General features: G+C 38.9%; 1 protein-coding gene across 7 annotated transcripts in view; it reads right to left on the bottom strand.

Annotated features, from left to right (window-relative positions):
• Nucleotides 1–22,348, bottom strand: part of ptprt (protein tyrosine phosphatase receptor type T) — a 1,424,809-nt gene that overhangs the window by 517,177 nt on the left and 885,284 nt on the right. For all 7 annotated transcript variants that reach the window (XM_043710562.2, XM_043710557.2, XM_043710558.2 and 4 more), the window contains one exon: nucleotides 2,409–2,518. In XM_043710562.2, coding sequence (XP_043566497.1) covers nucleotides 2,409–2,518 — 110 coding nt within the window. The remainder of the gene's footprint in view (nucleotides 1–2,408; nucleotides 2,519–22,348) is intronic.

The following is a 22,348-nucleotide window of genomic DNA, read 5'->3' as shown; positions in this document are numbered from 1 at the left end:
GCTCCTCCACATCATGTCCCGATTCTGTCACAGTTCACTACCTCAACCGCATTTTGGGCCACCATTGAAAAGTGTCTTTGGGTGACCAAGTCTGTCCAATGATGATATGGTTCATGACATGATTGCACAACTCATGCACATGCGCACAACATACAGATGATGAAAACCATGCTGTCACACAAACTGAGATAATAAAGACTACTGCTGAAACAATAGACTGAATTATCTAAGGCTCTGGATTTCAGAAACCATTTCCACTAAAATGTTGAAGGGGACACTGCTCAGAGAAACACTGACTGTCCCATGGCTATTTGGTCAATAATAGACTGAAGTAAGGATGTCTATGCATGACTCTGATTGGCCAGTAACTCCTCAGCCTTTGAGACAGAGGCATGTGGGACTGGATTGATTTGGGCTGGTGGTTAGGTGCCAATTCTGGCAGCTTCCATCACAAAGGCAAGTGGGATAGGTGATGGATCATTTTAAATGGGAGGCACAGTGCTGTGGCAACATGGGTAGGGAGTCACTTTGGAATCCATGCCTGCATAGCTGCTTCATGATGTTCTGCTAGATGCTGAAAAGTACTTGTCACTTGAGGGGACAGCCATTGCTATGAGCTATATGATGAGGAATGGAGCAGCAGGAGCATGAGGATGAAGGAGTAAAGGAAAATATAAGATAAGCTAGAGAACTCCTTTCTGGATGGGTTGCTTCTGAGCGATTCATCTGAGTGTGACACCAACAAAAGTAATCACAATATTTCATTCGCCAACAGTCCTCTACCTCACCTTTCTTCTATTGTTGATCATCACAGCATCAGCCTTACTACAAGGTTATTTTTTTTTTTTAAAAAGCCACAAACATTAACTAGTGGGTGAATGCATTGGCTCACTTTGCTAGGATTTGATATTTGAAGTTACATTTGATGACCTTGACTCCTCATGTGAGGTTATTGACCAGCTTGCAATATTCTGAGGAACAGTCACTAGACCCAAAAAGTTAATTTTGATTTCTATTCGCAGATGCTGCCAGACCTGCTGAGCTTAACCAGCATCTTCTGTTTTTGCAACTGTTCTAGGGGCTTGACTCCTGGTATTTACTGCCACAGCAATATTATCCCATTCCCTTTTAACTGCAGGTTGGAGGGCCTCTTGCAGGTCCAGGATTAGATTACTTTTTTAGATTAGATTACTTACAGTGTGGAAACAGGCCCTTCGGCCCAACAAGTCCACACCGACCCGCCGAAGCGCAACCCAGCCATTCTCCTACATCTACCCCTTACCTAACACTACGGGCAATTTAGCATAGCCAATTCACCTGGCCTGCACATCTTTGGACTGTGGGAGGAAACCGGAGCACCCGGAGGAAACCCACGCAGACACGGGGAGAATGTGCAAACTCCACACAGTCAGTCGCCTGAGGCGGGAATTGAACCCGGGTCTCTGGCGCTGTGAGGCAGCAGTGCTAACCACTGTGCCACCGTGCCGCCTCAGGGAGTAGGATATTTCTACTCCCTCCTGCTTCGTCCACTAAATACCTTGTGTGAAACATTCAAAAACGTTGGGGTATAGTGTCTCCTACATTGTGCCATTCCTCACTGTTTCCCTGGTCAACTTATTGCGTAACTCAATAGCACCTTCTCCAGCCACAGTGTGTTTCCCATGTGACTACAGGCTGGTGTCAAGAAGTTTTGATGTTATGACCCCTTGCTGATGTGTGCAACTTATGAACAGCACAGTTAGTTTTTTCTGTTCACAGATATCAGATTAAAGAAAAGGCAGCACAAAATTGTTGTGCTACTTGCACATCAATCAATGCCCAAGTTAATCAAGCTTTGGCCATTTTCAGGAGCTATCTTATTTATTGTCGAGAACGTATGATGTAATTTTCAACTGAACTAATGAAATTAACTCCTGAAAATAATCCTAGAATTCCTTTCATTTTAAAATAGAAAGAAAATTATAGATATATCATTTTAAGATTGCAAACACTGCAATGTAATATTTAGCATTAAAAACAATTCACAGTGTTTCAGGGTTCATCACTGTTTTCATCAGCACTATTACTTACCATGGACTGAAGATTACAGTGTCAGCTAAACCAAACTATTTTACTGATATCATTCATACTGGGCTGTAACTGTGAACGTCTGCCTGAATCACAATCGAATGTAATAATCTTACAAAAATACCAATGGGACAGAGGTATATTTTTAAGCGATAATCCAGATTTAATTAGCTCTGTTATATCAGATATTGCTATGGCTTAGTTTTTACAATAATGAATGTCATTGACTAGAAAACACTCTTCGATCCTTTCAGTGCTCTGCGAGTACTTCCCTACAACTACAAAAGTAGCAAAAACCTTAGAGGCAAGAAAAGATGATTGATATCTGAATGATACTTTACCTCATAGAGGGTAATTATTCCATTAGTTTCATTCGGTGGTTTCCACTGTAGATATATCTTCTCCTCAAATGGACCTCCTTGAATTGATTCCAAGGGCACCAGATCAGGCACTGTTTGGAAGAAATTTAATAATAAAGGGTAAGAGAATCAGTAAAGTTTACAAAAAAGGAAGCTTCATTCAATGTGAAAATGGTTTCTAAGGGTTCAAAATCATTTCCAATTATAATTGTCTCTAAAATGTATTCATACTCATTTATGATTGATCCCTTTGGGTATGTCCCAGGTGTCCATTCTTCAAGTCATTTTGCATCGCTTATTGAATACCTCAGTAAATGTCAATGTATGAATCTTAAACAGGGAATCAGCAATGTGATGAGAAAACACAGATAGCTGCTATAAGTAATACAAAGTTGCAAAATGATCTGTTTTGCAATTGTCAAATACAAGGACACAAAGTATCAAGGAAATAAAATCCATTTAAAACATTCTCTGATATAGCGTTTGTGAGCAGTTTCAGTCACTAAGAGAAACATGGAAATGTTAGAAGGCACGAAGAGGCCATTCAGCCCATTGTGTCTGCACCTACTCTCCAGATGACTATCATGAATTATTGCTATTCTTCTGCCTGCTATCCATAATCCTGCATATTGTTTGAATAGAAACAATCACCTAAGGCCTTTTTGAATGGCAGCTCCAAGGCAATGCATTCCAGACTGTAACCACTTGCTGCGTGAAAAAGTCTTTTTCTCATCTCACATTTGTTTCTCTAAGCCTCTCATTCTTGATCCATTATGAATATGAACAGTTTGTCCCTATCCATTCTGTACAGAAACCTCATGATTTTGAAAACTTCTCGCAAATCTTTTATTCTGCCTCCCCTTCCACCCCCACCCCCACCCCCGCACCGGTAAACAAACACCTTCTGCAACTTATCTGTTTAGCTGAACTTTCTCATCTATGGAACCGTTCCTGTAGTCTTCCTCTGCATTCTCTCCAATAAAAGTTCACAAATTTTGTGAAGTGTGGCATCCAGAACTGTATGTAATACTTCAGCTAAGGTCTAACTAATGTCTTAAAAAAATCAGCATTAACCATTTGTGCTCGTACTGTATGCCTCCATTGATAAAGCCTATAACACTGTGTGCTTTATTAACCATGGGTCTTCAACTATCCTGCTACCTTTAATGACTTATGCACATGTACACCCAGGTCCCTTTGCTTCTGTACATGCTTTGGAGTCATACCCTTTACTTTATACTGTTTGCCATGTACTTTGTACAAACTAGAGAGTGTAAAACCTTTTAACAATGTAACTGCATCTCTTAAAGCCCATTATCTAAACATTGTTTCTTCAACTGAGCACTTTAACTGGGTTGGTAGGGGTGGGGGACAGAGTTTAACTGCCAACAGATGCTGGGTTTCAATTAATACATGCGAAGTTGGAAGAGTGCAACAGATCAAACCGCATCCAAGGAGCAGGAATGTCAATGTTTCAGGCTGAAACCAGTCCTGACGAAAGATTTCAGCCCAAAACGTTGACTTTCCTGCTCCTCAGACCTGCTGTCTGACCTGCTGTGCTCTTCCAACTTCACATCTATTGACTCTGACTTCCAGCATCTGTAATCCTTACTGTCTCCTTGGTTTCAGTTAGTTTCCTGTATCTAGCGTCATGATACTATGAAGTGACAGCAACTCTAACTGGGCATCATTATCATTTCCTAAATGGACAAATGTAACATCTAACACAATCTCAAGTTGACTTTTATCTTGGTATTCAGCTGAATAAGAAAGCCATAGCAACATTCCTACTCAGTTCAGCAGAAATGAGTATGCTGTCCTGATGTTAATAACATCGATGAATTTGGCTCCTCAGCATCTGGAATATGCTCTGGAGAAATCGCAAAATCTGGCTAACTTTACCCCATTTAAGAAACTTAGTACATTTTTACTGTCCATGTTCCATGTTTTCATTGTGTGAGTAAGGCTAAAATCCCCAATGTGTTTTCACTACTTTGTTTGCCACATACTTCACTAGTTTCTGTCCATAAGCAGCAAATAAATCATGATACACTTCTAAGTAATTTCACTGTATCTCGAATGTCAGAATAGATATGAAAGGATTGCTAATATGTTCAGTTAAATTCTAATGTATACACCTGTTGGTAGGAGCCTTCAGAGTGAGGTATTTTCATTTAATTTATTCAAATATTTGATAATCAATTTGACATTACACAAGCTATTGTTAAATTATTCATGACATTTATGCAGCACAGGAGAAAAAAGTGTAATTAAAAGGGTGATGGCTATAAACCAAAGATAGCTTGCAAATAAGGAATGACCCACTGTATGGCAAGCAGTCAGCAAGACTTACTGACACTGGCAAAATTATTGACAAAGAAAGAGCATTAATTTGTTTAGTGGTGTGGCAAGACACAAACATAGGTTATTGTAAATCTGCAAGCAATCAAACAGGCACAAGCCTTGCATTAAATTTACTAGATCAATCATTTTCACTATGATTGACGATTGAAATTATGCATCCAGTGCTGAAGAGCTGGGCAGGATAGCAGTGCTGGGAATATGTTCATTCACTTTTACCTCGAGGCAGAATAGTAAACTGATTTCCCTTTCATCAGCGGAAATGCAAATTGGGCAGGATGTAAAATGGGTGGTCAACTCACTCCTGGCAGACTTTGGCCGACTACTGAATTTTGAATGTGGTCATAATTGTTAAATTCTTGTCCCCATTTCCTGGAGGAGCGGTAATACATTTGAATATGATGCTGTATCCATGGTTCATAGGAACATGCAACAGGACCATTAAAAATGGAATGGCTTGCTGTGCTTCACAAGGGTAAGTGCTGTCACCTTCTTTCAGCTATGTCACACTCATTCTAATTCCACCTTCCACCAAAGCTTGTGGTCTATCGCTTTCAATATTGTATGCAGTAACTTCCCTCAACAGCTCTCACCCACCCCATTTTCCCAAATTACTAATCCTTATTGCCGTCTGAGCTTCCTACTTACTCACTTGAGATACTTCACCACATTTTCGGACTGAAGATGGACTGTCACCCACATTGACTAACTAAGGGGTATTCCACTTGGAATTTAAAATATGGCCATTTGGTTGAAGCACATGCAACGTGTTCACCACATCAGCTGCTTCCTATGATGTAGGAATGACATTGCCACAGCACAATGCCATTGACTGATCATTGCTCACAAACATAGCAACTGCCTGGCTTTCTTTCTGCGCTAAAAGGTAAGGCAGAGATGCTGTGAGCAATTGACTAAGTGAGCGCTAGAATACAATGACTGCTAACATAAGACCTATGAGATGCATTTTGTTCCAATGCATGAGCTAGGTGCCTGTCCCTTTGTGCAAAGAGGCTTGGCAGCAGAATTGCAATGGAAAGTGTTGATGACTTCCAAAATGCAATAGCAAAGTGTTGAACTGCATCGGAAGTCAGTGTGAGATGGACCATGATGATATGTGATTTTGGTGCTTTTCTGATGTCAACTTCCATGGAACATGCCCTAAGATGTTGGGGAATGCATGGACGGATGTCTGGGGAAGATGCTGGTAAGTTGCAATTGCCGGGTACCTGCTTTTTCAAGTTGAAAATTGGAGTTTTCTGCTAGTATCTGAGTGAATACAACCTGCATATAATTTAAAGGAGATGCTGGCATAGTGGTAATGTCACTAGATGTGTATTCCAGAAACCGAGGCTAATGTTCTGGGGACATGGGTTCAAATTCTCTTGTGGCAAGTGATGATATCTGAATTCAATAGAAATGTAGAATAGTGCAAGCAATGTCGATTGATCTAAAAATCTGTTTCCTTAATATCTTTCGGGAAAGAAATCTGCTATTTTCCCTCAGTCTGGCCTACATATGACTGCAACCTACATGTATGTGTTGTAGCCTATCTACATGTAGATAAATCTGTGTAATTTGTCCCTTTTATGCACCTCATCACCCAGCCTTATGTACATAACACATTGTTGGAAAAAAGGTAGAAACGCTACAAGAGTATAACCAATGACATGCAGACCAAATCCCAACTTGAACCAGGACAAAGTATACAAGCTTAAGAATTTAGAACAGACAAAGGGTTCACAGAAATATATATGTTGCTCTGTGCAGCCAACATCATATCTTGTGATAATGAGCAATGGTCAAGTCCTGTGAAGAATTGCATACTATCAACCAGCTGTCATACATGATGATGACTCCAGTACTGAAGATATCCTGCCAAAAAATGACTTTTGACAAATGATACATATCCATCCATGACAACAGCTACCACTGTGCAAAGTAAAGCTACACTGCTGGATAATAATAAATGTATAAGGAACAGATCTGGTCATGTGTTATGTATGGTATTATGTCAATGTAGATATATATATATATATGTACATATTCTTGTATATGTTATCAAGAAAAAGGATTCCCATTCTTTAAAGGCCAAAGGGAGATGTATATTGTAGTGATTGGAACCATGGCCAGGTGGATTTCATTTACTATGAGATCCTTGATTGGCATTGTTAACCTGGGCCAATCAGGGAGCCCTGGCTGACAGATATAAATAGTCTGCTCATTTTAGTGACAGGCTCTGAGCTGGTTGGTCAGAGCTCATGTACTGTGCACATATAAATAAAGGGTGACTCGATGATATGGTACTGGCCTCTGTGCAGTTATTTTACATGTTATGGCTTAGGTTCCAGAGTGGATATACTGATATATTTCAGATAGTTATAGAGTATTCGGTGTGTGATATTCTGGCACAGGTCATATCTCTCTCTCTTTGTATCAGAGTCAACATAGTCAGTTAGTCATATATCTATCATGTACAGTCATATAATTAAGCATGAAGCCTAGACTGTGGTAAGTTTGTGGTATCACAGTCTCGTTAATAGCCAGTGTTATTAATAAATTTTAAGATATCTGACTCAAGAAGAACCTGATTATTTGTGGTACCTGTTATATGGACTAAAATATACAGCATGCACAAAATGGCATCAGCATCAACTTCAATATAGTAAGCTTAGCAAGATCAGAATATCGAATTACCCATTTAGTGGATGAGAGAGAAATTTTGAATGTTTTCTTAATTCACAGATGGTTGATCCAGCATTTATTATCTGTCCCCAGTTGCCCTTCAGAAGCTGATAGTAAGCTGCCTTCTTGAAATGCAGTAGTGTATTTGATGCAGGTGCATGTACAATACAGTTAGGAAGGACATTCCAGTATTTTGACCGAGTGACACTGGAGAATGCTATTATGTTTTCAAGCCTAGATAGTAAGTGGCTTGGAGGGGAATTTGCAGGTGTTGGTGTTCCCATGTATCTGTTTCCATTGTCCTTCTAGATGGTAGTGGTTTGGGTTTGGAAGGCACTGGTTAAGGAGTTTTGGTGAATTTCTGTAGTGCAGGATGTTGATAGTTGGAATTCAGTTATTGTGATGACTTTGAATGCCAAGGAAAATGGTCGGAATCTCTCTTGTTGGATATAGTAATTGTCTGGTACTTGTGTGATGCTAATGTCACTCGCCAATTGTCAGCTTAAGCCTGATATGTTCAGGTCTTTCTGCACTTGGGCGTGGATTGTTTCAGTATCTGAGCAGGCAAAAATGGTGCTGAGCATTGTGCAGCCATTAATGAATATCCCTTCCTTTGACCTTAGGATGGAGTTTTGGTTATTGAAGACATAGCTGAAAATAGTTGGGCCAAAGGTATTACCATGAGAAAATCCTGCAAAGATGTCCTGGATCATGGCAGCCTTTTGCTTTTTGTCAGGAAAGACTCTGACCAGCCGAGATTTCTTTCCCTCCCAATTTCCATTGACTCCAGTTTTGCTAAAGCTCTTTGATGTCACATTCAGTTAAATATTGCCTTGATGTCAAGGGCAGTCACTCTTACCTTAGCTTAAAGATACACGTAGGTGGGCTTTCTGCCATATGTATGGCATGTTTTTGTGAAGGAAATCTCAAATAGGAGATTCCTTGATTACAAAATCTGATAAAACATCAAAGAAACTGCAACACCTTTGTAAATCAACTTTATCTTTCGGTTTGGCCATCGTTAGTACATCTTCTATTTTGATAACAACAGTTCTAATACTGACTATTGAACAGACTGAACAAAAGAAGTTGATTTGGCTCACGTAGATTTGATATTTTACTTTTGAAGTAAGTTTATTACCACTGCCATGAGCTGCTGAAGGTTTGTGTCATGCTCATGTTTAGTTCTTCCTAAAGATGCATTGTATTCTGCAATACAGTGTCAACTTGTTAGATTCTTGAGTTCTGTCGGATTCACATTCTAGCAATGGAAAACCAGTCAGAAAGACCGTTACAACCTATTCCCAGCAATGAGATATATAAAATCTGTTCTGTCCCTGAGCTACACTTCAATGACTCAAAAAACAAAGAACTTAATCAGTAGCAGAAATCACTTGGAAAATAAGTACTGGAGGTTTACAGTTGGTTGTGCCTTAGAGGTCCTAGCCATAATTCGCTTGACACGGATGCTGGTACACTGATGTACCAGCTTCCCCAGGAAGTAGAGTCTCAACTGTAGTGCAGGAGTAGGAACTCTCAGCTTAATGAAACACACTGTCTCACCCTATTATTTTCCCTGGCCTATGTAACCACAAAATGGAAGTTCTGTCTTGTGAAATCAATGCAGCAACTCCCAGCTTTCCATGATTCTGCTCAACTCCAACAGATTTGTCATTATGGTTGGAGATTAGTGGAGCCATTCGTGTTCCTCCTCCCCTGGAGAAGATTCAGGGCGAATATCTTTAAGATCAAATGCCAAAAACATATAATTAACTCTTGAAAGACTGGAAGTTAGACAAAAGTTTTGAGATTAGGTGAAAGTGAGTACTGCAGATGCTAGAGATTAGAGTCAAGAGTGTGGTGCTGGAAAATCACAGCAGGTCAGGCAGCATCTGAGGATCAGGCAAAAGGCTTTCATCAGGAATGAGACTGGGAGTCTTGGAGGTGGAGAGGTAAATGGGAGGAGGGTAGAGATGGGGGAAGGTAGCTGAGAGTACAATAGGTGGATGGAGGTGGGGGTAAAGGTGATAGGTTGATGGGGAGGGTGGAGTGGATAGGGGGGGAGGAAGATAGACAGATGAGACAGGTCATGAGGAGGGTGCTGAGCTGGAAGGTTGAAACTGGGGTAAGGTGGGGGGAAGGGAAATGAGGAAACTGGTGAAATTCATATTGATGCCATGGGATTGGAGGGTCCCGAGGCAGAAGATGAGGCGTTCTTCCTCCAGGCATTGGGTGGTATGGGAGTGGCAATAATTGAGTTTTGAGATTACCTGGGCTAGTCAGATCTTTGGGAAGTAAGCCAATATGTCATTAATCTGTTAATAATGTCACAATATAAAAAAACTAAATTAAAATTAAGATGTAAAACATCAATATTATTCATGTTTTCCTGGTTAGTGTTGTCTCATCAGTTCTTACTTAGCTTCTCTTCTATTTCTCTGCTTTAATTTTACTTACAGCTCGATAATACACACAATTAATGTTTCTGGAGCTTTTATTTTTACTTTCTATTTTTAAACATCAAATATATCCATTCATCATTGCCTCTCCTATACCTGTGTTTCTTTAGAAAAGCAGCCTGCGTGGTTAATTATCTTGCTAATTGAAGCACAAGACAATGTTATGTGACTTTGTCTAATCAGAGAAGCAATCAGCTGGCATGTACGATTTTTTTTTAATCTAATGTCACACTCAATGCCAATACAGCCAATTATAACATCAGACAAAGCAGGCACCACAAAAATTAGATATCTTGTAGTGTTGAAAGGAATATTAGATTTACTGTCAACCTTTGATGAAATAGTTATGACATGGCAAACACATCTATTCTATATCTAACTTTGTTTTTCTGTGGCTATACAGTTCTACATTTATTTTTAATGGATATAGATCTGATATGGTATAAAATACCTCTCTGCAAACCTAAAGAACTAATATTTTACTTTTCAAGTATTCACCATGTAACATTCATCTCCAGTTGCATCACAAACATTATTTTCTTCTATAATTTCCAGTTATTTCAGTTATGATTTTTGTATTGTATCAAGTATCTACAAAGACAATGTGAACATTTTCAATAGGACAGTATAGTTTATAATTTATCGATTTAGTTACCTCCATATAGTGGAATTAGTTTTGATTTAATAGCCTCAGAAAAAGACTAGATTAGCATTTAAAATAACGAACCCCTTTACTTCATTTATATGGAATTTTCCCTTTCAAAACTATTTCTAAGTGCAAGTGTTTCGTATGATGAGGGTCATAATCAGAATTACAGATGTTAATTTAAGGTTTATGATGGGATTGCATCTCATAGCATACATATCAAGGACTCTCACTATTTAGAAAATTACAACAAACGCTCTCTGCAGAAAATATTTGTTCATCAACTATAATCCTCATGTCTCCAGCCAAGAGTTTAATCAAGGTAGAAATTGCCTCAGTTTCTAACAGCCAAATGATTAGTAATAAGAAACAATTGCCCTAATACGTGAGCATTTTCTTTGGAAAGAAATTCACCACGAACATGATTTGTTTAATAATATATATGCACATCACCAGATGGTCCAGGGCAGCAGATATATGGGGGCATCATCACCTTCAAGCTGCACACCATCCTGACTTGGAACTATATTGTTGTTCATTTGTTCCTTCACTGACTTCTTGGAACTCCATTCTTAACAACACTGTGGGTGTATCCACACATCAAGACTTCAGTGTTTCAAGAATAAAAATGTACATGTATGTGTAATTTTAAAAAATAGGAAAAAGTCTATCTTCAGAACGTATTTTCCTAAACAGCAATGTCTTGGCACTTTTACTGGTTTAAAACTATTTAAATAAGATTGTTAAATATGATTTATACTCTCTGCTGAAACAAAACATGTAAATTAGGCTGATTAGCAGAACAGGAAACATTGCTTCAATTGTATGAATATTTCCGTTTAAAATTAAAGTTATCTATCTTAGGATATTAATGTCACTTTCCCCTTTAAAACTGCATTTTCAGTAGATTATTGTTGATGAACATTTATGCGGTTAGTATACCACAGCAGACAATTGTTAAAGATCATTTTCAATAGAAAACTAGTTATTTGTCAATAAACATTTCAGAGGATTGAAATTTCAGGGAATGTAAAGATGCAAAATAATTATAAGTATATGAGTAAAATCAGTTTTAATTGTGACATAAGGCACAAAAAATATAAATATATGAACAGGGTTAAGCCATTGAATGTTCCATCAGATCCCAGTTGATCTATGACCTAACTCCAAATGCTCATTTTCCCCTACATCCTTTAATATCTCTGGTTTTAAAAATCTATCAATCTGAATTTTAAAATTAACAAGTGACCTAGCAATGATTGCCATTTGTGGAAGAGAATGCCAAGCTTTTAGCACCCATTGTGTATAGAAGTATTTACAAATGTCACTCTTAAAAGTCATGGATCTTTCTTTTAGAAAAAAATAATATGTCTCTTTGTTCTCGATTCCCAAACCAGCACAATTTTTCTCTATCCAGCCAACCTTTTCCTCTTATTATCTTGAAAATATCTTTGCAAAATCAACCCTTATTTTTCTGAATTCTGCTTATACACACTCGATTTCCTGTGTAGTTTCTCTTTGTAAATTAACCCCAAGGATCCAAATACCATTCAAGCAAATGTCACCTCATTCCCTCAAAAAACATTGTATCTTTCCCAAGATATGGTACCTGGAATTGCGCACAGTCACTTTCATGAGACATGATTAGCGTTTGAAAGCCATAGAGTCGTAGAGATATGATAGTATGGAAACAGACCCTTTGGTCCAACTTGTCCATACTGATCAGGTATCCAAAATAAATCTAGTCCCATTTGCCAGCATTTTTCCCTTATCCCTCTCAACCCTTCCTATTTATATACTCATAAAGATGCCTTTTAAATGTTGTAATTGTACCAGCCTCCACCACTTCCTCTGGCAACTCATTCCATACATGCGCCACTCTCTGTGTGAAAAAGTTACCCCTTAGATCACTTTTAAATTTTCCCCCTCATCCTAAAGCTGTGCCCTCCAGATTTGGACTTACCCACCCCAAGGAAAAGTCCTTACCTACCTACCCTATCCATGTCCCTCATGACTTTATAAACCTCTCTAACGTCACCGCTCAGCCTCTTCAGGGAAAATAAGCCCTACTCTACTCAGCCTCTCCTTATAGCTCAAACCCTCCAACCCTGGCAACATCCTTGTAAATCTTTTGTGAACCCTTTCAAGTTTCACAACATCCTTCCAATATCAGGGAGACCAGACTTGCATGCAGTAATCCATAACTGGCCTAACTACCATTCTTACAGCTACAAATTCAGGCTTTCTTTGATTAGCTGAGAATTTAAAAGATGTTCAGTCATCCTAACTTTAATATAGGTATCAGTAATTTGCACACAGAAGATGTCAAGCTTGTCAATAGCATTAGTTGTGTTTAGTTCTATGCAAGTGATGAGTATTAAGTGGAAATTCACTTGCGTTCCAAGACAGGATCAGAGCTAAATTCAGAGATTGGGTTAAGACATGCATGTTTATTATTTACAATAGTGAAATCTTCTTTGTGTGAGCATATCTAAACTAATAGTGAATAAGTTGTCTTATGTGGGCTCTCTCATGAACGTAATGTAAAGAATACCACTATAAACAAAAGCCTAAAATACAGTGTAAAGAATGGCTCCAATTCTACCCTTTGTCATCAGGCTTTCTGGGCTAGATGGCTTATAATTTCCTGATTTCCATCTCTCACCTGAAGTGAGAGAATTTTGAAAGCTAGGACACTGGCAGTACTGTCACTTAATTTCTTTGAAAACCTAAGATCAAAACAATCAGGTCCTTGGAATTTGTTGCTCTTCAGTGCTATTATTTCCATCTTTAGTGCTATTTTGCTGACATCAGTTTTAGTGAGGCCCTGTTCTTCACTCAATATTACCATGGGTTGTTTTGCGGGCTGACACCTCTGTTTGTTATAAATACTGAAGCAAAATAATTATTCAATAAGTTTGCCATTTCCCTATTTTCATTGACAATATCATCTGATCACTTTTAAAGGGGCTAATATTTCTCCTGCCTAACTATCTTCCCTAATTGGAAAACTAATTGTTTTGATTTGAATAACTTTTAGAAAGTTATCTTTCGACTTTCTCTTTGAAGCTTTTGCTATCTTTCTGGGATCATTAATGCTTATGTTCAGTGTCTCATCATTATTTTCTTATTTGTGGACTAGCTGCTATTTTGTCTTGAACTTTCTCAAATCACATATTTGATTCCATTTGCTGCTCTACAGTGCAAGAAAACAATATCTCAAGCTGAATTTTAGTCATAAATTAGCGCTCTACCCTTACCTATCTGCCATACCCCTTCACCTTCACCAGCAGCATCTACTCCTCTGAGTCCCCTCAGAATCTGACATGTTTTAATGAGTTCACCTTTCATTCTTCTAAACTCCAGAGAACAGATCCACAAGTTGAACTTCCTGTTTACAGATGCCTCTGACCTAAACCTCTGGCCAAGACCCACAACTGGACTCAGGACCATTCTTTTAAAGTAGTGCCTTCTTGTTGGAGATTCAGTATTTGGCCATTCAGTATTTGATTTAATGAGTAGAGATGATGAGCAGTGGTATGCAGACAGCTGAATCCTGTTCCACCTCCCTTATTCTTCCGAAAATATTAATCCAGACCAAGTAGAAAACTTGAATCAACCAGGATTTTCAATACTTGAAGAAATTCTGCTGAATTTGATCAGGGGCAAATATTACATAATACATATTTTGAAAGACTAATATCTTATCTCCAGTGGAAGGAAATGTAACAAGTCACATTGTATCCACAAAATAATTCTTATTATCAAGTATAAAAGACTGTCAAACACAAAAACCTGGAAAACTCACAGGTTCAAATTGCGGTAATGGCAAAATAGTTGGAAATTGCTGCATCAAAAGTGATTCATGATGTTCCATCATGGAGTATATTCAAGGTTTGGATGGATAGCTTTTTGGTTTCTCAGCAAATGAAGGGAAATGGAAACAGGAGGGAGAATGGAGTAGAGACAGAAGATCAGCTAAAATTGTAATGAATGTTGGAACAAGCTGGAGGGGCCATGTGGTCTACTCCTGCTCTGATTTCTTATAACAATAAATGAACAAGCATACAGCATATAGGGTTAGAAGCTGATCATAAGTACACAAATTCAAAGCACAGAATGCAAGATAAAAGCGCAGCTAATGTGCTGAATATTGCAGTTGGAATTGGGAACAGTTATTCTCAATCGCACTCAGTAAATCTTTCATTTTATTGTGTGCATTACTCATTTGCTCTGTACTTCCAATTCTTCATGACACACTTTATTAATTTACAGCATTTCAGCATCCAGTGTTGTGCTGGCAGCCTTCAAAAACTTCCAAATGTAAAGTTCAGCACTTCCCTTACTGCTGCAAAGATACTATTTCTTTTTTGCTGCTGTAAACTTCAAAATTATAATTCTGATCTGAGACAGTCAATATCCTGTGACTTTAACTCACTTCAGTAATCTGTCATTATTTGTCATTTTTATGAATATTAAACTGTGACCTTTTCCATTCCTCAAACAAAGATTTCTGCTCTTTCTGAATCAGACTTGGTTTTTGGTCTTTGTGAAAGCCTAAAGGATTTCACTTATACTGCTAACTTACTGAACCTATATCCATCAAAATGTCAAGAACAGAAACGTGGCTAAGGGTTGTTTTTTTTATATATCTTTTTCTTATTCACTGATTTTTTTTTTTAAAAGTTGACCATGGTCTATTGAATTTTGGAAACAGCTAGAAAGGGTGTTTTAAAATTACTTTGATTCAGTTTTTTAAAGTAATTGACCCAGATCTTTGAAACTGATTATCTTTTATTAATTTAACATAGGGAAAGTTGTAAAGCTACTTCAAAGTAAACAGAACAAGTTGTATTTTGTTTCATTCAGCAACTCTCTCTTTCAATCTGCTACATACACATTTCTTTCCATTTTTATGTCATATCCTAATGCAAGAGCTATTAAGTCAAATAGCAGTATATAAAATATTTGATGATCTTCTACAGAACTGGTCATAGCAGTCAAGGATCTGCAAATCATAGCTAGTTAAATGTCCTGTCTTGCTAAGAACGCAACATTGGTATTTACTCTGTAGAATTTTTCACACAATACATATTTGGAGGTTGGAAGGCATTTATTAAGGGAAGTTCCTGTAGCTTGGCTCTCGGATATAAATCACTGGCTTGTATTCTCCAGAGAGGATTGTTAAGGTCACAAATTCTGCAGAATTGACTGGTTTCATTTGTCCTTGTTTTTAATCCTTTTGACCATCTGAAAGGTGACAAATATTTAATAGATGCTTGACATCATACATATTACACATAACAACAAGATGCATAAATGCAAAAAAAAGCCTCCAATGCAGAATGCTAAGGTCATTGATTTTTTTTTTCTTGAGCACAGGTAAATTGTAGGGAAATGTTATTAAGAAAACATTGTTAAAAATCATAGGTTGATTTGACAGATTGCTGAATCATGTATAACTAATTCTTAGTGTATGTTGAAGTCTTAACAATAAATAGATAGAAGTATGCTAGTAGATATTGCCTACTTAAGAGTTCCAAAAAACATTCAATAAGGTGCGAAACAAAAGGTTAATAGGCTATTAACTAATTCATTGCTAAATTAAATTATTTGGGTTAATTGGTTTTGGGTAAGTTTATAAATACAATATGGTGAAAATAATGCAATTTACATTTCTTACATTCAAATAATTTTAAATAACAAATTTTGCTCCGAACATGATCCAATCATGCAAGCTATAAGTAGTTGCATCTTCAGTTCGCACATATTGTGCCAGGCACCATGCACATGCCACTATGTGCACTGTGACCACTATCCCCCTTCACCCATCATCAATGCGCTCAGCAGCAACAGTACAAGAGCCTCACCGCATCATCATGCTGGATGTTGGTCAACGCACACACCACCCCAATCCTTTAACAGCTCAAGGACACCTATAAGGGGAGGCAATGGCTTATTGGTATTATTGCTGGACTGTTAATCCAGAAAGGAGAAAGTGAGGACTGCAGATGCTAAAGATCAGGGTTGAAATGTTTGGTGCTAGAAAAACACAGCATGTCAGGCAGCATCCGAGGAGCAGGAGAATTGACGTTTTGGGCATAAGCCCTTCATCAGGATTCCTGATCAGCGGCATATGCCTGAAACGTCACCTCTCCTGCTCCTCAGATGCTGCCAGATCCGCTGTGCTTTTCCAGTGCCATACTTTTTGACTATTCATCCAGAAACCCAAGTAATGGTGGGTGCTCTGGGTTTGAATTCCACCATGGCAGATTAAGGGTTGAATGTTCTTTAGGGAAGGAGACTGCCCACTTTACCTGGTCTGGCCTACATGTGACTCCAGACCCACAACAATGTGGTCGACTCTCATCTGAGGTGAGCAATAAATGCTTACATAACCAGCAATGTCCTCATCTCATGAATGAATTTTAAAAAAGCTTCCTTCTGCCAGATGCTTTTGCACACAGAGATACACACATATTTCATGTAGCTGCATAGGATGCATCTTATGCCCCTGAGCCTGCTCTCTCAGCACCCACTCACTTTGCATTTACTCAGAGGCTGCCAGCTTCTGCCTACTTCCATATTGCTTTCTTCACGCACATTCACTGACTTCAGCACAAACTTACAAACCTCTATGTGGCTTGCATGGTTTTCTTAGCACACGGTCGTCCGTGCTCACCCATAGGTTGTCTGCCTCCATGGCTCACACTGCTTTGTAGCACAGAGGGAGAAGTAGATACCTTGTCATGGTGAGGAGCACTGAAAGGTTGAGGGATGATGTGCTGATGTATGGTACAGTGTTGTACTGGCATCAGACTTGTAGCAAGTGCCAGCTGGATGTGCTTCATTCCAAAATAGCTTAAGAAAGAGTTGGATAGAGCTCTCAAGGATAGTGGAATCAAGGGTTATGGAGATAAGGCAGGAACAGGATACTGATTAAGGATGATCAGCCATGATCATATTGAATGGTGGTGCTGGCTCAAAGGGCAGAATGGCCTACTCCTGCACCTATTGTCTACTGTTTATTGTCAAATCATGTCCAATGTTATTTGGCTGGCCCAAATCATGTAAAGCAACTAAAGGAGGGATTGTACATGAAGGCAGAGCAGTTATATGTGATTGGCAAGCAGGACAGGTGGTGAGGTGTCTCCAGTGAATAAGGAGAGAGAGCAAAGGACGGGAGAGGGTAGTAATTTGAAAGGATAAAGTGGGTAAGAGCCATTAAGCAGACAAAATATGTGCAATAGTGAGAGAGGTAGAGAGAGGTAGTCCATGAGCTCTGATGAGAGATGTGTGCAGTGTCAGAGCTAGAATGAGTCATAGCTCTGTGAGTGCAAAGTAGCAGAGCAAAATGGTGACACTTATCCTTGTGGAATGCTGAAAATAATTGACGTTCCTCCTGCATTGCTGGGTGACCCACATCACTTGGACATGGTACTGACTTAAAAGACAAATTGGATCCAGGATGACTTGGTTTGGTGGCACAGTCTCCTGTACAGTATACAAAAAAAGGACGGCCCTACTTTCCGGAACTCTGTCCACCAACACCTCCAGTCCCCTGTTTGCAAACTAGAGAGTGAGCTTTTCTTTCCTGTGGGCTAGGTGCTCAGTACTAAAGGTCAAGCATTACAGTGTGAGAGTCAGATTCTGCCTCACAGCAACTGAAGTGGTGGCAGTGTGATGTTAAGTATGGCACTATGGCATGAAGTTCCTAGAATTGGCAAACACTTTGCCTCTTTAGTGATGCAATTCCCTAAGAAAGGCACCCAAGATCACAGTTGTATAATTAATGAGGTAAAGAGCAGAAGATTGCATGAGAAAAGTTTCACAGTGCCCCAGTGACCAGGCAAAAGGAAACTCATTTGATAAAATGAACTTTAACTACAAACAAGGAAGGTCCACCCCTAGTTACACAGACTTTGAGGAGGACCAGTGGTAGGACTCTCTCCATCAAGATCAGAAGTTGTTCTGCCTACACATCCATATGACATCATAGTGGGCGGTGTTTATAGCACACCTCAGTATTAACCCTTTCAGACCCTTAGATACCTATTTACAACAGAAAGTAGTTTAGAAGTGTATTCTTTATTCCCCTGACAACTATTTTCTTAATGAGAGGTGTTATAGCTGACTACCATTTGAGAACCTGAGTTTGGAATTCTTGTTTTCTTCAATTGTTTATGAAATTTTAAAAAAAAATATTCTTTAATGAATGCAATTTGTTTTTATGTTTCTGTCCAATTTTGTCTCCTTTTGTGAAGCTATCAAATTTCTCTGTTTTCTTCCACTGCTCCTAATGTGCTCTGGCAGGACACCTAAATGATAGTGCTGGAAGCAATTTAATTGTTTTAGGTTTTACAGCTAAATATAATGCATTCGTCAATGAGAATCTGCTTGTATCCTTTCCGTAGCTCAGCTACTACAGCAAGCTGTAGCAAGAACCCAAGCTGTTTTTTCCCATCTTTATCCCAGCTGTGTGAGGCTGTCCATGGTGCTACACTCCCTGTTTGGCTGAAATCTCTTAACTCAGACAGACTGGGACAAATGCCTGTTACCTCCTTGGTTCGTAAAGCTCAAAGCCATTAGGACAGCAAGACTGATGTCATGTGTGTCTTCTGAACTGCCTTTAACTGCTATTTTTATAACTGGCAAATGTGTACTTGATGGTTTATTAAATGTACAGAACATCTAGAAGTGCTTTTGGAACAAAGTAAATTGAAACAAATATGTCTGTGTAATTGTTGTGAGTTAATGAAGATTGGTTTCAATGTTGAATTGTTAGAAAGAGCAAACATATAAATAGGATAACCAGCATTAAAAACGACACAAATCTGATCCTTTGTAAACATGTTGAAATTATTATAAAGTGGCACCAAGTCATTGATCACTTTTATTAAACACAATTAAATCTTCCCTGCAATTAAGCTTTCTGTAGAAGACACGTGAACTCAACATGTTTATGACTGTTTTTGGAACTCATTTGCACTGGTCATTAACAACCTCACTGCCCTTGTAACTCCCCTTGAAGCGAAGGCAGCTGTTTTATTGTGCTTATATTTCTTATTCAATGCTTTGTCTTATTTGAATTTTATGTGCCTGGAGGTTTGGAAAAATAAACGTTTTTGTGCTGTTGCCTTGGTAGTGGCCAAGTCCTAAATGCGATTTATTTGTATTGGTGTCCTGTGATATATGCAATTTGTGGGGCTCTGGCATCAACATTGAGGAAAGTAAGATCTGGCCTCGTGGAATGGTCTACATCTGAACCATACTAGGACTGATGTTCTTGCAGACTTCATAGAGAAGTAGAAGAGGTTTTAAACTAAGAAGAAAATAGATTCTCTACAGTATGGAAACATGCTCTTCAGCCCAAAAAGTCCACACTGAACCTCTGAACAGTAACCCACTCAGACCCATTCCCCTACCCTATATTTATCCCTGACTAATGCACCTAACACTACAAGCAATTTAGCACAGCCAATTCACCTGACTTGCACATCTTTGGATTGTGGAAGGAAACTGGAGCACCCGGAGGAAACCCATGTAGACACAGGGAGAATGTGCAAACTCCACACAGACAGTTGCCTGAGGCAGAAATTGATCCCATGTCTCTGGCGCTGTGAGGCAGCAGAGCTAACCACTGAGCCACTGTGCCACCCATTAGCAATCGTGCCATCTAATAAGTGGGGGCAAGAACCCAAATTTTGGAAGCTATGGTGAATAAGATATTGGGAAAATTCAAAAGAGGAAAGAATTAATGTAGGAAATGATAGACAATAATAGGAAGTGACAGAGAATACAGATCCTCGTGCAATCAGCACACACGATTAGTGATTACAACAATAATAAAAGGATCATAAGTTAAGGCACTGAATTTGAATGTATGCAACAGTTGAAACAAAACAGACTAACTAGTAATAGAAATTGAGTTAAATAAATACAATCTAGTGACCATAACTGAGACAAGGTTGCACAATGACCTAGATTGGGAATTAAATATTGAAGGGCATGTGGCATTTTGGAAAGACAGGAAACTAGAAAAGGATGGACTAGTGGTTCTGTTAATTAACGATGATATTAGCAGAATAGTAAGAGATGACCCATATTCAGAAAACCAGGAAAGGAATTATAAAGGCAAGTGATCACTTTTGGAAGTTGTGTGTAGGCCCCTTAACAGAACCCAATGATAGGACAGAAATAATAGAGATTGTCCAAAGGATACAGCAGTTATCGTGGAAGATTTTAAACTGCATGTAGACTGGAAAAATCAGATAGGAAAAAATAGTTGAGAAAATAAATTCATTGAATGCCTTTGGGACCATTTATTAGACCAACATGTTATGATGATACCGGAACTAGTTTTGACCAATGAGATCGATTAATTACAGACCTCATAGTCAAAGCATCCCTGGGTAGCAATGACAATAATATGATTTAATTTTGCGTACAGTTTAAGGGACAGAAGTGTGGGTCCAAGGCTACTATTTTGAATTTAAACATGGGCAATTATCAGGGTATGAAAGCAGAGCTATCAAATATGAACTGGCAATTTAAGTTAAGGGTTAGGTCAACAGAGATGCAGTGGCAAACACTTCAGAAAATATTTCAGAAAGCACAGAGTAGATAAATTCCAACAAAGAAATGTAAAAAATGTAAGAGACAGACTGCCCCCCCCCCCATCCCACCCCCTCCACCACCACCACTACCACCTGTGGTAAACTCAAAAAGTCAAAGACAGTATAAGTCTCTTAAGAAAAGACAGATAAAGATAAGTAGCAGTTCAACAGATTGGACAGAGTACCAAAAACAACAAAAACTACTTTAAGATTAGTAAGGTGGGGAAATATTAGAGCACAAAAAGGGATCATGCTGCAATCAATGAGGCAGAAAACTCAAAAAGGGATCATGCTGTAAGGTTGAGTGAACTAGGAGTTGATGGAAAGGATGAGGGCAGTAACAAATTAAAAATACTATACATGAATGCACGAAGCATTAGAAATAAGATGAGGCTCTTTTGGAAATTGGCAGATACGATATTGTGGGGATAACTGAGACGTGGCTTCAAGTGGACAGGGCCTGGGAAATGAATATTCAAGGATACACGTGCTATCATAAGGACAGATTAACGGCAGAGGGGGTGGGGTGGCCATGTTGGTAAGGGATGATATTCAGTCCCTTGCGCGGGGGGACCTAGAATCAGGGGATGTAGAGTCAGTATGGATAGAGCTGAGAAATTCTAAGGGTAGAAAGACCCTCTTGGAAGTTATCTACAGGCCCCCAAACAGTAGTCTGGATGTTGGATGTAAGTTGAATCAGGAACTGAAGTTGGCCTGCCGCAAAGATGATACTATAGTTGTTATGGGGGATTTCAACATGCAGGTAGACTGGGAAAATCAGGATGGTATTGGACCTCAAAAAAGAGACTTTGTGGAGTGCCTCCGAGATGGATTCTTAGGGCAGCTGGTGCTGGAGCCTACCAGGGAGAAGGCAATTCTGGATCTGGTATTGTGCAACGAACCAGAATTGATCAGGGACCTTGAAGTGAAGGAGCCATTGGGAAGTAGTGACCATAATACAATAAGCTTCAATCAGCAATTTGAGAGGGAGAGGGTACAATCAGAAGTGACAATATTTCTGTTGAATAAAGGGAACTATGGAGCTATGAGGGAGGAGCTGGCCAAAGTTCAATGGTGCAATACCTTAGCAGGGATGACAGTGGAGGAACAATGGCGGATATTTCTATGTATAATGCAGAAGATGCAGGATCAGTT

The sequence above is a fragment of the Chiloscyllium plagiosum genome, unplaced genomic scaffold, assembly GCF_037043375.1.
Source record: "Chiloscyllium plagiosum isolate Xiang-an unplaced genomic scaffold, Cpla_swu_hap1 HiC_scaffold_15, whole genome shotgun sequence".
NCBI classification, from domain to species: domain Eukaryota; kingdom Metazoa; phylum Chordata; class Chondrichthyes; order Orectolobiformes; family Hemiscylliidae; genus Chiloscyllium; species Chiloscyllium plagiosum.
This window is presented reverse-complemented; position numbering and strand designations above follow the sequence as displayed.